Consider the following 18,047-nt stretch of genomic DNA (forward strand, 5'->3'; position numbering starts at 1 on the left):
GTGCATGAGAAATCTGTCAGAGAGCTCCAGAGCAGAGGGGTTGTCACTTGTCATCTGTTCTGGGGTCTTCCCCTGCATAAGGCCATCTCTTCTGCTTTGTGTATGGCAACCAACCGAATGTTAGGGGTGGAGAGAGGTGGGGGATACAGGGAGAACAGCCACCTGCTTTATAGGAGAAGTAGGTGAACACCAGATAAACTCCCTCTTGTCTTGTTGAGCATTGACTTGGCTGTGCTAATTAAAATGTGCACTCAGAGTCACCCCTCTTGGGTCCCAGGTTGCTCACTCCTTATTTAGAAGTTTTGCTACTTTGCCAAATTGTTCACCAGATAACCTTTGATCCCTGCAGAGAAACCATTCTATAATGTTCTGCAGTTAGAGTCTTGGGCTGTAAAAATGGAATCTGTTACCAAATTTCTTTCTTTACTTTTTTTTAAAATCCAGACCACAGTAAAGGTATGGCTCCAACTCATGAGTGTGACTCATTTCGGATCTTTCACTTCCTGAAGAGGATGTGTAAGGGAAAAATCTGCTGACGGCTGTTGTAGCGTTTGACACAGAGCCTGTATGTAGGTTGCTAAGCTTTGCTCTGGAATAAATATACCAGGGAGAGGCACTTAGAAATTTTCTCATTGCTGGGTAGGGAGTCGAGGTAGTCTGGGGACTCTCCTAGGACTGTCCCAATTGTCCAGTTTCAGCAGGTTTGGAAATACCAGTGAATAGGGAGAAGGTTAAATGGTGGAAATATTTCTTGGTAGTATCCTGGGCTGGAGAAGTGGATCACATGGCCTCAGAAAGAAAGCTGGAGCAGGGGATAAATAAAGTACAGAAAAACAGAGAAGAAAATGTTTAGTGACGGAATATGGAATTTTGGTCAACTCTTAGGTTTTCTGCCCAGAGGGCACTCACCATTGGTTCCACGGACTCCGGCATATACGGGGCAGGAGATTTGTGTGTGGTGAGTGCTGTGGAAGTCTGCCTTCTTTTGTCTGTGCTTAATGACTTGGAAACTGAAATCACACTCCACCTACCCTTCTAGAGACTCTTGGCAGCCTAAATGGAAAGCCTGCACCAAGTAAGGGAAAAATTGGGGAGAAGGGCCCTTGGGCACCCAAAAAATGTTAAGCAAAAGAACTAGCAGGTCAGCCATGTGCTTTACTCTATAGAAGGGACCCTACCATTTATGGAGGCTGGGCCATGGGGTATACCTCTGGGGTCCAGACACTGTGCTGGACATGGTCTCATTCTCAATGGCCCTGCAAGGTGATTTTTAGGCCTGTTTGTTTGTTTTTAAAAAACAGGTGATTTTTTAAGTTTCCCCCAGCAGGTTAAATGGGAAAATAGGAGTTATTATTATATCACATCAGTGCTTTTAGAATCTTAGACTTCTTTGAGAAAAGGGTGACAGCTGTGGACCCTCAACCTTGAAAAAAATGTGCCTATATACACATAAATCTTTATACAATGTCAGGGTGCTCACAAACCCTTTTAACCTATTTGTGGGCCCCTGACTCTGGACCCTAAGTTATGAATCAGTGATTTATTCCTTCCCTTAAAGTTTTTTTTTTTTTTAAACTGGAATGATTTTCTAAATTTCTACATTCCCAACCCGTAGCCAATTGGAAGCAACATAATAGATGAGGAAATATAGCTGACAGCCTGACAGAAGAAGCCAAAAGGCTGAAGAAGGACAGCACACAGGACTGTTTGAGGAATGAATGTTCAAATGTTCTTCAGAAATGGTTTACCTTTGTTCTTTGTATTGTCCTCAGTGTGAAAACATGGACTATGTAATACATTTTAGAGAGGTTGCCATCTTTTAGGATTAAAAAAGTTAATCTTTTGGTGATCTGGAAAAGTCATTGGGAAGGGTCTCCCAAATCCTCAGTGATAGTGGACTGGCCATAATGTCAGCCATACTGTGTGTAGAATGGGAATCATAGAGTCATTCTTTCCTGCTGTTTTCCCTGGCTGTCCTCTTCCTTAGTTCCTAAGCTCCTTGAGGGCAAGGACCATGTCTGACTAGTTCAGTCCTGGGTCCCCAGTGCCTTCATGTCACTCACATGGTTGTTCAGTGAATGAATCAAGTGGGAAGATAGCATGAGGTGTGATAGAAAACCTCTCAACAGGAAGATCCAGGTTCAAGTGCTGATTTTGCCACTTACTGTGTGACCTTGCAGAACTTTCTCTGAACCTCATTATTCATCTGTAAAATGAAGGGTCGGGCAGGACTCAGATGAACTTAAAAGGCTAGAGGATTTCTGTATTACACAATTAAAAGTTTGAAAAAAATGTTACTTTAAAAACCTTCAAAAAAATAAAAAGGGTAGAGGGTTTTTTGAAGATGAGACTTGTAATGTGGTTATACTTTCATTGTGATGAAAATGACATTGACCCAGGCACTGAATTGTTCATTTAAAAAGATTAATTTTGTTATGTGAATTCCACCTCAGTTTTTAAAAAATGACATTAGCCTAGCTATAATGATAATACAGTAGACCTCAAAAGATTGAAGGAGTCTTGGTCTGCCAAAAGGACTTTTCACTGTGGCTTTGATTCACTTGATATGGAGTATTGGATTTTCCCATGAGAACAAGAAGTCATCCAGAGGGAATGCCTGCGTTTGTGTGTGGTGAAGCATCTCCCTCCATGTGTGGCTGTCATCACTGTTGTCCTCCCAAAGGATAGAACCAGAGGGCAGTCAGTGGAAGAAACACTTTTCTTTTTATTAAACCAAAATGTGCAGGTTTCCAGAGTGACCTAAAGATGAGTTGTTGGCTGGACTGGCCCAGTGAATCTTTCTCCAAATAGCCCCCAGCACAAATTGTTCCTAAAAACAGAGTCAGCTTTTAAACAAAGTTGCTTGTTGCGTCACAAAAAATTATGCAAGACAAACCATCTTTAAGTTAGACTCTACAACTTTGTGATAAATCATCTTGGGCTCCAGCCAAGTTTACCTTTGTGCACTCTATGTAGGTAGGTGTTTGCTAAGCCTCTCAGTAATGTAAACGAGTAAAGGTCTTACTTTAAAGGTCTCGAATCTTTCGATGGTTGTTTATATGTAGACAGATGCTGTGGAGTAAAGCTCTGCCTTAACCAGTCACTAGAGCAGGCCAAGGGGGAGTTGGGCTTGGAAATACTGTTTGCATTTGAGTTACTGCTTGTTCTTGAAATTATAGATACTGTTGTTTGGTAGGACACGCAAACCATACACACACTAATGGATGTGGTGGTCCCAGCTAAGTAGAAACCTCTGTGGTCTGAGCCCTCTTGGGCTTCCTCCCAGTTTGCAGTGAGTAGTCCTGTCTTTTCTGCCTGTCCCCCTCCTCTCTGCCCATACTGCCCCTCTGCTGGCCTTCCTGTCGTTGGTCCTCTCTCTGGTCAGACTGTCTCCTTCCATATCAGTTACTATTGCAGTAACAAATCACCCCAAGCCTATAGACTTAAAATAACAAGAATCATGTCAATATACGAAGGTGTCTGTGGGTCAGGAACTCAGGAGAAGCTTGGTTAGGTGGTTCTGGCTGGAAGAGTGGGGTCCTGGAGTACTTGGGGACTGGTCAGGTACCTCTCCATATAGTCTCTGTATCTCTTCACATGGCACCCTTGGGGCAGTTTAACTCTTTGGTTGCAGCTTGGGGCTCCACGCATGAGTGTTCTAGCAAGCATGGAGAAACAGAATTGCCCTTTATGGCTTAGCCTTGGAAATCACCCAGGATCAATTCTGATATACTTTGTTGATAAAAACAGTCACAAAAGTTCTCCAGTTCCAAGGGGAGGAGACTCCTCTCAATGGGAGGAGTGTCAGAGTCATACTGTAAGAAGAGTATGTGGGGTGGGAAATACTGTTAGGACTATTTTAGGAAAATATAATCTATTTAGCCTTCTAAGATGCAGCCATGTTCCTGTCATTTCCCTGTGGAAAAATCTTTTAGGAGTTCCTAGTCCCTCATGGAATAGTGGCTTAAACATTTTAAAAGGCCAAAGAATATGGCACAGAAACCTTGTCTATAAAGTAGATAAAAACAAAACTGTGCTGGGAAAAATGAGGGACTGAAGATCTGTGGAGCGTGGGGTCCTCTGCATGGTCTGGGTGTAACTTGGCCCTCGACGTGAAGGATGGCACATGAGTGACCTCCCCTTTGCCGTGCCCACCTATCCCTGCACCGTTCCTGCCCCTCCCACCTCGCTCATGAGCTGGGCAGCACGCATTCCTCTCTATACCTTCTTTCACGCTGCTGCACTGCTGCCTGGCTGGCCCCTCTGCTTCTGCTTTGTGCATTCCTACTCATCCGTGATAGCTCACCTACTGCTTCTTCTGAGAAATCTTTTGGGGTTCCCTGTACCACTTACTGTGTATCTTTATTATAACCTAAACTTTGAGCTTATAGTGGATTGGGATATGCTCCACCCTTTGCATCCCAACATCCCCATCTAGGAATTGCCTACATTTTATTTGATTTTTCCAAATCAGACTTTGCCCTTTTGGTTCACTTAATAGGCCAAGTTTTACTATATGCAAACGTATCAGGTGTCTAAATTCTTGAGCAGAATTTTTCTAGGATGAAGAATTTTATTTGACTAATTCTGAAAAATTGTTCTACTTTGTATTTATAGTAGTTTTACTTTGTTGCAGGGATTTAAGCCTGTTTTGTGCTTTCTTTTTAAGTAGTGAGAAAAACTAGCACAAAATTGAACATTTTTACCTCAGATTATATACTGAAAAATAAAAACCTAACTACTTCTTAGAGCCTGGACAGCTTCAAGTAGTAACTGTCTGTTCTTTGTTCTTTGATATCCTAGATTCTTCCTTGTTTTTTAGGAGGTACCAGGGATTGATTGAACCCAGGACCTTGTATATGGGAAGGAGACACTCAACACTTGAGCTATATCTGTTCCCTTTCCTTATTGATTTTTTAATACACCATAAGCTCCATGCAGACTTGTTACGGTCACCATTCTTCATCAAAAACAGTGCTTGTTACCTAGGAAACGCTCAAAAAATAATTGTGTCATGAATTGAGCAGTCAGAGAATTCTGGAGACTGAAGTTGAAATGATGGTTCTTTTGCTATTTACCTGTCAACTTGGAAAACTACAAGTGGAAGTAAGAACTGGTAAAACTGATTTTATAAAGACGGTTCCTAGGATCAGTTAGCATTTTGAAGGAGCCCTCTAGAAGGAGAGCTTTTAGTCATGGGGTGAGCGTTTACAAAATATTAGAAAGCCAGAGGTCAGGGGGAGGAACCAGAGGGAGGGAAATCCTAGGGAAGTAATTGACACCTGAAGTGCAAATTAATACATTGTGAATTCTGCCTTGTTGCTCTGGACCTTCTGTGTCCTGTTACTGTACACACACACTGCCTTGAGACTGTCTACTCTTTTGTGGAAAATTTGTTCCTTGAGGGGTGGGACTGAGTGCCATTCATTTAGCCTTGTTCAGGGCCTGGCCCTCAGGTCACATTCAGTGCATGAGAATGGGGCTTTAGAAGACAGTGGTGTTTGAACACCAAGGCAAAACCAGGAAGATGGTTTTGAAGGTGAGGGCAGATGGAACCCAGTGGAGGGTGTGTCTGCAGCTGGAGGAGGATGGCTAGCATGATCCATCTAGAAGAAACCTAAGAGGCCATCTGGTCCAAGTCCCAGACCACATGGTTAAGTGAACAGCCCAAGCTGCACAGACATTGTGCAGACAGAGCAGACTTGGGTCCTAAACTCTTGAATCCCAAGTCGCATGCTCTTGTTTGTATTTTTTGCTATTACATTAAAAAATATGTTGTAAACATCATGATATATTGATGCCCTTAGCCACCAATCTTTGCAAGAAGAGGCCACCCTTGGTAGCCTCTTCCCTTGTGACCATTATTGCTACTTTTCTGAATTTTGAATTTACCTTGCCTTGCGCAGCGCTGATGAATGCAAGGAGTGCCCTGCCATGCAGGGGTGTCCCCGCGTAGGGGAGCCCCATGCCCAAGGAGTGCACCCCGTAAGGAGAGCTACCCAGCGCGAAAGCAAGTGCAGCTTGCCCAGGTGTGGCACCGCACACACGGAGAGCTGACGCAGCAAGATGATGCAACAAAAAGAGACACAGATTCCTGGTGCCGCTGATGAGGATAGAAGCGGTCACAGAAGAACACACAGCAAATGGACACAGAGAGCAGACAACTTGGAGGAGGGGAAAGGGGAGAGAAATAAAAAAAAAATTTTTTTTAAGTCTTGATGTATTAGTTTCAGATACATACACACTCATCATGTATGTCTAAATAATAAAGTTCAGTACTTCTTGTTTTTGAGCCTTATAGAAGTGACAGCATTCTATTTCTAGGGTCACTGTGTTGTTGCATGTAGCTCTTAAGTCACCCATGTTTTCTCATTCTCCCATGCCCTTTCCTGTTTGGACCCCGTAGGGCTTGGGATGACTCCCAAGCGAATGGCTCCAGTTAACTCTAATTTTAACTTTTTTACAAGCTGTCATTAAGCTTTCCCATGTTGCTTCACTTATGGGAAGCATTTAGTCATTTACTAATTTAATGATAGTTAAACATCCTTTGCCCTAGAAATTTGTAGTCAAACATTTCCAATTAAAATTAATGTTATATTGTATATATGTGGTAACAGAAAATTTAAAAAGCTCCTTGGAACTACACAAACAGGTGACTTAATTAGTTAAACCATGAACTGTATAATTAATAGTACAAGCATATAAATGTACTTTAATCAGTTGTAACAAATGTTCCGCACTGATGCAAGGTGTTGGTGGTGGGGTGTGGTGTATAGGAATCCTGTATTTTATGCATTGATTGTTCTGTAAACACACAATTTCTCTAAAGATTAATAGAGAAAAATGTAGGTTGGACCGTTTTGCAATAAGTATTTTATTGGTTTCAAGTAGATACTGCTAGATGGATGCCTGTCAGGATGGAAGCACCCTTGGGTTTGGGGTGTGAACCAGTTAAAACAGTGTCTCTTATGGTGACCATTTCTGGTCAAGTTATGTATTTTCTTTTCCTAAAATCTTGCATTAGGCACTATTCAAATTGTAGTTAATCCTGTTTGTATCCCAGTATGTTTTGGATTAAAGTTTCAAATCAGCTAGGCTTATTTATATGTGAGTTGCCTTTTCAGTTCTAAAGAAAATTACTAATATTCAGGTGAGAAAATTTTCCAAGGGCCAGAAATTGTTCAGGGTTGTGAGTGGTTGGTGCATTAGAATTCTTTGTAAACTATTGCTGTGCATGTGCAGTTTTCTGGAGAGAGAAGCCTTTGATCAGATTCTGGGAGTCCGCAACCTCCAAAATGTTACGAATGATTGTTGACACCAGGGTTTCTCAAACTTGACTCTAGCCTGGGAATTCTTTGTAGCGGGGACTGTCCTTTGCATTGTAGGATGTTTAGCAGCATCCCTGGCCTCCACTCACTAGGTATCAGTGGTCTTCCCCTTACCTCCCTCCCCCTCCCCCGTTGTGACAATCACAGGTGTTTACAGGTATTGCCAGAAGTCTGGGGGTGGGGGATGGGGGTGAGCAAAATCATCCCTGGTTGAAAACACTGGTTTAGAGTTTTTAACAGGTTTGACGTGAATCACTTAGGGTTTTCTATTCTTGCACGGCTAAGAAAATACATAGCTCTGTGTGGAGTTTGGACACTTTTATAACTATAGTTTAAAGAGACAGGAATGACTTCAGGGTTTGAGTGAGTGGGGGTAATGTTATAAAATATATATTTAAGACTTTTATATTTACAGACACATATGTGCACAAACATGCACAGAAAGAAAACGCCCCCAATCATTAAATATATACTACTAAGGATTAAACATTTCCTATGCATTATCTAAATCATTGTAACTCCTGTGAGGTAGATACTGTACCCATTTTTGGATAAATAGAGACTCAGAGGTTAAGAACCTTACCCAAAGGGAGCAGATGTAGCTCAAGTGGTTGAGCGCTTGCTTCCCATGTTCATGGTTCTGGGTTTGTTCCCCAGTACTTCCTGAAAAATAAAACGCATGAAAAACCAGCTCTCATTGGGAAGCAGATGTAGCTCAGTGATTGAGCGCTTGCTTCCCATGTATGAGGTTCTGGGTTCAATCACAGGTACCTCTTAAAAAAGAAAAAGAAACTTACCTAAGACCACAGGATAATGAATGGCAGATCTGGGATCAAATATGAGCTCTCTGGTGGTAAATCAACGTATCTATTCCTCTATCCCAGATGTGGTGTTAAAATATCTTCCTGTGCCAACAGGCCAAACCTGTGTCACCCCGTGGCCTTGGCTGACACATGTTGGCTTAGAAGCACAAGGCACACATGGGGAGTTTGTGGTTGCTGGAATGTTTGGTTAAGCAAAACAAGAATTAGGGTTTCTGGTGTGTGTGTGTGTGTTTTCTTTGCAGGGTAGCCAGTTTGTCGTCTGTCCCAGAATAAATTGTCACCAATAATTATCTTGAGCAAGGGACACATTTTTTGTGTTTTTGTTTTTTAAACAGCTCGTCATACGCACCATATCATCTGAAAATGAAATTGGCTCCAGTTAATTTCTGTGGTGACTATCAAGGGGGTCCTTGCCCCCCACAGCCTTTTGTGTTCAATATACCTGGAGTGTAGATGATAATATAATATTCTAAGGTTGTATTTTTTTTTTACAGCCAAATGTGGCATTTCCAGGATTATTTTATATATTTTATGAAAACTCTAGCTCGTTGATTTTGGGCTTTTAAAAATCCTGAAATTGAGCAGGATAAAAAATCAGATCATGTGTCTCTGCTAGGTGGTGTTGGGAATGCCATCTGCCTTATTTGCTGTTACCTGCATACCAAGGTCCTCACCAGTTTGCCTGGGCCACCTTTCTCCCCTTATCCTCCTAAGGTCCAGCCTTTGGTGTTCTGGCCCACTGTGTGCTGAATTTACTTTGCACTTTACCAGCTTCCACTCAGTCTCTTCTTTACTTTATTGTTTTTTATATTTTTATGGTGGCCATTTCTCAAATATTTTCAGTATAAATATTAAACGAGGAAGACATTGTTAAGAGCACAATGTGTGGCAAAAAACGGTGTTCAATAAATGAGAATCACTTTTCTCCCTCTGGTCCTTTGTGGCCACAGTGGCCACAGTTTATTGCACTTGCAGTCCACTTTGCCAGCTGAGCTTCTCGGCTGTGATGGGGTCCAGGTGTTAATCTAGCTTGCACAGAGCCTGGCACCTCGGAAAATTTACCAAGCTTTAGTTGAATGAATGAAGCACTTTGAACCTTTGTGTGCATCTTGCCACTTATTCTTTGCCTGTCTTTGTTCCTGGTTTGGAGTTCATCAAAAACTGGGCCTATTTCTGATGGCATCGGACATTTATGTCTAGGGTATAGCAAAGGATAAAACCTAATCAACTACTTAAACATGCTCACCTGTAGAACCATTTGGGAGTTAATGCATCTGCATCTTCCATGGTCTGCTGAGTAGAACAAAACCATTGAGGCTTGAGAGGAGGTTCAGAAGGGGAGCTTTCTGAACTCTCCATCCTACTTCCTCCTGTTTCAGGATCTTTTGAATCCTTCTGCCTGATATAGAGATTGCTTTTAGAGAGGGACTAGTCAGCCTGCAGCAGGGCCTTGAGCTCATGGAGGCGTATCGGAGGGCCCGTCACAGTGGCATTTGGGCTTTAGAAAACTACAAGCCTGAAAGAATGCTTTTTTTTTTTTTTTCAAATAAGGTAACATTTGGGTTTACATTGTGGTTTATATTTTAGACTACAATTTTCTAAATTTTTAGTTATCTTATGTTTTACATTATGATTTACATTTTAGCCTTTCGGCCCCTTATATTTTTGGTGTATTTTAACATGTCTTATATCCATCCTTGCATACTCTTGTGGAACACTTCTCTTGCCCACAGAGTTACACTGATTCCATCTATTCAGTACCTCTCTCCTCCTCCCCTTAGGGCCCACAGTGACAGTCAATCTTCATTGCTTGAAGGGCCATGTTCAGAGATACTTGCAACAGTGTTGAGGGCTTGACATGCTCAACTGCCCTTATGCACTGGGAGCCACCATTTTTCTCGAGAGATACAATTCCCTCTATTTGAGAACATCAGTCCTCCCCAGGATGTGGGTATACCTTCACTCTTATTTTATGGGTCTCTATCCAGTGATATAACCCACTATGGCAAAATGAGCATTCACATACTCCCTAGGAGCCTGTCCTGTGTCGGATTATCCCCTTTAAGCGTCTTAAATAGGTAACCTTATTATATTTTTGAAAAAGTTTTCTCAGCATTATACTGTCAACCACATACCTGACAGTCTCCTCTGTATGTTAGAATGCTTTTCTTAAATGGAGCTTTTGATGTTTGTATTGGTAAAAATGACTTAGGCACTTTTGTTTCTCTTCACAGAGTGATCAGCAGCTGGACTGTGCCTTGGACTTAATGAGGCGCCTGCCTCCACAGCAAATTGAGAAAAACCTCAGCGACCTGATCGACCTGGTATATACCCTGTTCATATGGTTTCATTTGGGACCGTGGTTTGTAATTGCTTGCTTCTGGGTAGTTTTTCTGTGCAGAATTTAGTACATAAAGGAAACTCGTTCCAATCAGAAGCCAGACGGCACCACTGGGCTATGAGACTCCTCTGGACAAAAAGATGAATTTCATATGGTTACCTTTTTTTTACAGAATGCTCTGTGTTGATAAAACCCAAGATAGGAGTTCTAAGGTTGATTACAGTCTGCTCCCTCCTTCCCCACACCTTGTCTTCAGTGTTTCTAGAAGCTTGCATTTAGGCATGGTAAGGAAAATGCCACAGACAGCCAATAAGAATTCTGATTTCTGCTCCTTTGGATAATCTCCTTGCTAGTTACCTTCTGGTCAAATCACTTATCCTCAAAGTGATAGATTAAACATGCTATGTCTTCCAGGTGTGTCAGTTTTACCTGTTTGGGGAGAAAGTTTTGAATAATTTAATTTATTAGTAGTCTACAGTGTGCTTATATTAAAACACTGATATATTTTGGAAAATGATTTAAAATCCACATACATTAAAAAAATACAACATTATGTATTGAAATATATAGCTGAATGTGATTAAAAGGGGAAATGTTAGTTTGTATAGCAGAATAAAAATTATTAAAAAGAAATCCGTAGAACTACATTACATAAACAGTGAACCCATGGTCTTTAATTAATAGTACAATTATAAAAATATACTATCATCAACTGTAGAACAGATGTTCCACACCAATGCAAGGTGTTTGTGGTGGGATGAGCCATGGGAATCCTGTATTTTATGCATGATTGGTCTGTAAACCCACAACTTCTTTAATAAAGAGGGGGAATATCTAAAAATTTATAGCAATTGAAATCATAAAGAAAAAGATAAGACAGAGGACAATATCTATAAAATGCTGAAGAAAAGAAGTGTCAACCCAGAACTCTATATATTGAAAAAGTATCCTTCAGGAATAGAAAAATAAAGCCATTCTCAGATTAAGGGAAACTAAGAGAATTTGTCAGTAGTAGACCTCTCATGAAATGCTCCTAAAGAAGTTCTTCAGGATGAAGGGAAATGATACAGATGGAAACTTGGAACTTCAGGAATGAAGTTACAGCACCATAAATGGTAAATATCTGGCTAAATATAATACTCTCTCCTCATAAATCATTTAAAATCTGTATGACTGTTGAGAGAAAATGTAACATTTTCTGACTTTATTAATGTATGTGGAAGTAATACATGTGATAGCTATGGGTAGAGGGAGTTACTTAGTTGTAAGGCTCCTACAGTTTACTTGAAAAGGTAAACTATTTTTTTTTTTTTCTTAAAGATTTATTTATTTATCCCCCCCCCCCCCCCCCCCCGCCCCGGTTGTCTGTTCTCTGTGTCTATTTGCTGCATCATCTTTGTCCTCTTCTGTTGTTGTCAGCGGCACGGGAATCTGTGTCTCTTTTTGTTGCATCATCTTGTTGTGTCAGCTCTCCGTGTGTGCAGCGCCATTCCTGGGCAGGCTGTACTTTCTTTCGCGCTGGGCGGCTCTCCTTATGGGGCGCACTCCTTGCACGTGGGGCTCCCCTACACGGGGGGGCACCCCTGCGTGGCAGGGCACTCCTTGTGCACATCAGCACTGCACATGGGCCAGCTGCACACGGGTGACGGAGGTCCGGGGTTTGAACCACGGACCTCCCATGTGGTAGGCGGACACCCTAACCACTGGGCCAAGTCCACTTCCCTGTTAACTCTTAAGTAGACTGTTAAATGATGTTAGGTAGGTATATTGTAATCCCCAGAAAAAATAAATAAAATTAGAGAGTTGGAAGAAATTCTCTTTGTAGAGCCAGGCCATTTAGCATTAGCAGTTCACTTTTGTGAGTCACTTCATGGGAAAGCTTGAGAGGCACTGACTTGTCCTTCCTGGAGTTGCATGGAGGTCAGCCTTGGGTCCCATTTACCTTATACTGTTGGACATAGAGACCCTGATAGATTCCTGTCATCCAGAGTGGTTTGGGGAATTGGTGTTCTCATTAGTTTTTTGTGTGTGTTTGTGTATTTGGGGGATGTTTGTTTTAAATTGACATATGATGAGTGTCAAAATGGAAACAAAGCATGACTTTTCAATGAATTAGGATCTGGTAAAGCATTCTTCATTAAATTTTTTTTGACATGCTTCAAAAGCCTCTCTGATTAATTGTCTAGCTTTAAAATATATATGTGTATATAAGGAAAGTTGGGCTGCTTTTGAACTGAATTCTATGACCAATCCTAGATATTACTTCTTTGAATGTTTTCCTATCATCAGTGTCTTTTTTCTTCCTCTTTTCCCCAGGAATGACAGTTTTTTCTTCTTTTTTTAACTGAATTTGCAAAATTCTGGTGAGGATTGGCTTGTGTTGACTGTACTGTTGTGGCTCTGAAGTTCATATAGAGTTTTAGTTTCTTCCCAAAGCTATAATTTCAGAAAACAAACCCAGTTATAAGTCCATCTAGAAGCAAAGTATGCAGGCCTTTGTTTAGTGTTATCTGGGATAAGTCAGATTTTTTCAGGCAGCTAATGCACTGCTTGATGCAAATTGCAGTCATTCCTCCCATGCTCACCTGCCTAAAATAATGAAGGGGAGGTAGTTATTTTCAAGAAAAGTCTCCAGTTTTAAGACTGACAAGAATGTTAGGATTTGCCAGCATACCCCGTGAAGGAATGGCCTTGCTTAGATGTTGGAGCCAGATAACTGTAGGGGAATTTATCCGGTCCACTAGTGGTCCGATTACAGAGTAGTAATAAAGAGAATTGTGGCATATGCTTGGCAGCCCAGCCAAGGCAGCCCAATTTATCTTGCCAGATCAGCTTTCTTTTTCTTTATTATTTTTTCTTTCAGCACCAGAGCTTTTGCTGCCTTGGGATTATTATGCATGCTCTGATAGGTGGGAAATGACCTTCCTTCGCAGATGGTCAGAGTATCATTTTATTACATATTAATATTTTTTTTAGATTTGTTTTATTTTATTTTTATTTCTCACCCCTTCCCCCCCACCCCCCACCCAGTTGTCTGCTGTGCTTTCTGTGTCCATTCGCTGTGTGTTCTCCTGTGACCACTTCTATCCTTATCAGCGGCACTGGGAATCTGTGTTTCTTTTTGTTGCATCATCTTGTTGTGTCAGCTCTCCGTGTGTGTGGTGCCATTCCTGTGCAGGCTGCACTTTCTTTCACGCTGGGGCGCACTCCTTGTGCATGGGACTCCCCTATGCGGGGGACCCCCCTGGGTGGTAGGGCACTCCTTGCACACATCAGCACTGTACGTGGGCCACCTCCACACAGGTTAAGGAGGCCCGGGGTTTGAACCGCAGACCTCCCATGTGGTAGGCAGATGCCCTATCCATTGGGCCAAGTCTGCTTCCCTATATATTAATCTTATTGCACTAGAGTGAAGCCAGTCAAAATGTTTAGCTGTTTCAAAATTACCCACATCTGTGGACCAAGAATCATGTGATGTTAAGATATACCCCTTTGACTTCCTAAACTTTGACCTTCTATAGCTTGACTCTGCACACTGGCAATAAGAGTTGAATCTTTTCGACTAGGGTACATTTTGAGCCCAGAGCTGAGGAAGGAGTTTGTTTCTACAAGTTGGCACCCAGCAGGCCATCCGTCCTTTACCTTTTTAAGAGCAAACCAAAAATAGCCCTAAATCTGTTTAACCAGGCAAAAAAGCCTTTGCTTGCAAATCATTGATCATTTCATTTGTTATTCCTTCTTTCGCTTCTTTCCTGTAGGCCCAGCTCTTGGGTGTCCCCAAACTTTACTCAAGTGAGTGGAAAACATCAGAGCTTGGAAAGTACCCAAACCTTTACATCCAGGCTTTATGGGTTAAAGGTGGAAGAGACAGCCTGACTGTTTGACCAGGGAGTTGATAACTTGATCACTTTTCATTTCAGCATATGCCTCTTTTTAGCAGCCAGAATAGCCCTCCAGAAATAGAAAGGGCCAGCTGGGTTCAGGGCTTTGCTCTGTCAGCCTCAGCAGTACCTGCACTTTGAACAGCTTGCAGAAATTCTCTCCATCCCTTGTCTAGGCAGATTAATGTCTGGAGCAAGTGCAAGGCCTATGCCACTCCCATTTAACAGATCCAAGGGCTTGGGTGCAGGCAGTACATTTACATATTTGGGGTCTCAGTAGACAAAGTGGCGACCTACAGCTTCAGTATCTGTGATTGTGCTCTCAGTGAAGCAGCTCCTGGAGCCAAGCTCACACAAAATTGTGATTACTTGGTGAAATTAAAGAAAACAATATATTTCATTCATATCAGGTATCTATTGGATGTCTGTTTCTCTTAATAGTCGAACCAGTGAAATCTGGAAATTATTTTCCCAGTGACAGCTATGTGACAGGAAGCATACAATTTTGTTTTGTCCCCAAGTGATTGAGGGCATGCTGTGTTTGGTTTATCTGTATTCTGAAATGAGGATGTTTGCATTTCTTCTTGACTTATTTCTATTTGAAACAACCTCATATCAGCCATTTTTTCCTCCTCTGTTTGAAAGGTAACATTTAAAATGTCTTTTCCTCCCTAAAGGGGTCTCAGCACAAGTAGGTGGAAAATTGATGGATTCAGGCAACATTTATTGAGCATTTCCTCTGAGTCAGGCACTGTTCTCAGCCTTTCTTCCTTGGCTTCTTCCCACACATAGAAATGCAGAGATCCTAAAACTTGATCCCTGAAAAGAATGACCTTGCTGGAGGACTCTCTCAGCCATTGGCCCTTCTCCAGTTAATAAGGTCCAAGAAGAACGATGACTATCAAGAACTGTAGAATTAAGTTCTAATTTGTACAAGTATTTATTGAACTGTGTGCCAGGTACAGTTCTCGGTGCTGGGATTACAATGATGATGAACAAAATGAAAGGCCTGGCTCTGCAGAGTTGGCATTTTAGTGGGGATTGCAGGGAGGGTGTTTGGAAGAAAGAGGACATGCCTGTGGTCAGCTTTGCACCCCATATATGTATTGAACAGGATGAGCAACAGGTGTATATGTTTTTACTTTTGAGTGGAAGTGTTACAGGCTCTTTAATTGTTGGGCCCAGCTACTAACAAGTTTTTGCCCATTCCTATGACGTTGATAACCACCTTTTAACTGGTCTTCTGATGTGTGCCTCAGTCTTGCTTGGATTCTTTCCCCAAAGTATCTTGAGTTTTGAGGGCAAATCTAAAAATGGCTACCTTGAACAGAGATTTTCCTGATTTATCTTTTTAAACAATTGCAGTCCAATTCATAATATGCAAGGTATTTTAATAGGAAAATAATGGTTTCTGTATTGCATCAAGTTGACGTCACTGGGACTTTGCGTGCTATTGGCCCTGGGGCTTTGCCATGCCCTGCTGGCGTGGTGGTGCTCTTTGACCTTGGTTGGAGAAGCTTAGCTGGGCTCTGTGGCCACTGGGGCTCCCAGTGGCTCTTAGTCTCCCTCTGCTTGGGCCCCAAAGCCCAGGAGCTGAGCTCCAGGGAGCTCTTTGTGTGACTCATACCAGTGATGCATGGGGCATGTGCCATGTGGAGAATTATTCTGGAGCCCCACCAAGTCAGGGAGTGGGGGTCGGCATGGATCCCATTCTCTGGTGCCTTGGGAAGGTCCTGTGAAGTTATGTCAGTTTGGGGGAACTTGGCTTCCACTCTCCCATTCGTCCCAAAGGCTGCCTGGAAGTTTTTTCTCTGAGGCTGGATATTGTCTCTGGAGCAAGAGCAGGAGAGTGGATCAAATAATTGGTAATTATGCACCATCCCCTGCGTAGTCTTTGCTGTACTGATGTTTCTGAGCTTTTTCCTACAGGGACACTGTGCTGCAGTTCCCGTTTTACAAGGGGAAAAAGCATTCCAACCAAAGGCCTCCAGCAAAATTTTAATGAACTCCATTCCTTGGAAGGTTGTGGTGAGCCTTTTTGTGACTTTCATGTTTAGCTCTTTGAATGGACTGCAGCTGTTGTGACTAACACATAGGAAGACCAGCAGAGCAGACCCTAGCCCTCGGATGCTCAACTGGCCTTCTGTTCCCTGCCCAGGGCTGCTTCTCCAGAGAGGCGTGGCCCTTCACCACCCCACCGCTTGACTAAGGTGAGGACCCAGCCACCTAATGGTGCAGCCTCTGGGTCATGGTGGCAGCTAGGCAGCCCGCCTACACTGGGACGAATTGATGAAATGATGTGATTAGCTTAGAAAGAGGAAATGGTTCCTTCTGGGATGCCCTCCGTGACCTACTCCCTCCCTGATAGGGCCAGAACTTAGTTGAAATTTTGATAAGTTCTGTTATATGCAGGATAGTAGTCCTCTCATTTGATCCAGTTAAAAATGAAATGAATTGCCACCTGCAAAAATAGCCTAGACAATTAGAACTTGAAATGAAATGACTGAATGGAGGAAAGTTCAAGGCCATATGCTTTTTCTGTGTCTGTGTACGCCTTGGGGAGCAACGACTGTTTCCAGGAGCCTCTAATGACATGTGCACTCGTCCTGAACAGCCCTAGAACAGAAACAGCATGTCTCCTATTATGGCCTGGGGCTTGAAGTTCTCCAAAGCCAGGTGCTCTGGGAATTTGCTTGTCTCCCATCACCTTTTTTTTTTTTTTTTTTAAGATTTATTTATTTATTTAATTCCCCCCCTCCCCTGGTTGTCTGTTCTCTGTGTCTATTTGCTGCGTCTTGTGTCTTGTTTCTTTGTCCGCTTCTGTTGTCGTCAGCGGCACGGGAAGTGTGGGCGGCGCCATTCCTGGGCAGGCTGCTCTTTCTTTTCACGCTGGGTGGCTTTCCTCACGGGCGCACTCCTTGCGCGTGGGGCTCCCCCACGCGGGGGACACCCTTGCGCGCATCAGCACTGCGCATGGCCAGCTCCACATGGGTCAAGGAGGCCCGGGGTTTGAACCGCGGGCCTCCCATATGGTAGACGGACGCCCTAACCACTGGGTCAAAGTCTGTTTCCCTCCCATCACCTTTAATGTGAGTTGCCTAATATACTTTTGTTATTTTTCTGTGGTGATTTACAAAGTTCAAAATAGAAATTTTTTGTTTGGGCTCAGATTTGGAATTTTTTTCTCCCCTCTTTTATTCCCCATTAATTTTTTTTTTTTTTTTTTAGTGAATGGCATAGAGAAATACAAACCTCTGATGAAGATTCGTTAGATGTTAGAACTCCTGATATGGGCCTAATTATTAACACATTGTATCCATCCCCTCATTTCATCCTCATAGCCAGAGCTGTAAAGTAAGTGGGAGGATCCCTGTTTTATAGATGAGGACACTGAGGAATGGAGAAAGGAAGTGACTTGTCAGAATATCCCATATTTAATATGTGCCTTAAGTGAGACTCAGACCCAGCTGTTGATTCCAATGCATTTTCCATTGAATTAGTGAAAAATGAAAATATCACACTGTGCCATCTCTCAAATGTCCTGCTGAGGGAAACGGACTTTGGCCCAGTGGTTAGGGCGTCCGTCTACCACATGGGAGGTCCGCGGTTCAAGCCTCGGGCCTCCTTGACCCGTGTGGAGCTGGCACATGAGCAGTGCTGATGCGCGCAAGGA

General features: G+C 42.5%; 1 protein-coding gene across 4 annotated transcripts in view; it reads left to right on the plus strand.

Annotated features, from left to right (window-relative positions):
* Positions 1–18,047, plus strand: part of CAPZB (capping actin protein of muscle Z-line subunit beta) — a 188,671-nt gene that overhangs the window by 78,831 nt on the left and 91,793 nt on the right. For all 4 annotated transcript variants that reach the window (XM_058304252.2, XM_058304251.1, XM_058304249.1 and 1 more), the window contains exon 2: positions 10,387–10,476. In XM_058304252.2, the coding sequence (XP_058160235.1) occupies positions 10,387–10,476 (90 nt within the window). The remainder of the gene's footprint in view (positions 1–10,386; positions 10,477–18,047) is intronic.

This window comes from Dasypus novemcinctus, chromosome 9, assembly GCF_030445035.2.
Source record: "Dasypus novemcinctus isolate mDasNov1 chromosome 9, mDasNov1.1.hap2, whole genome shotgun sequence".
Taxonomy (NCBI): domain Eukaryota; kingdom Metazoa; phylum Chordata; class Mammalia; order Cingulata; family Dasypodidae; genus Dasypus; species Dasypus novemcinctus.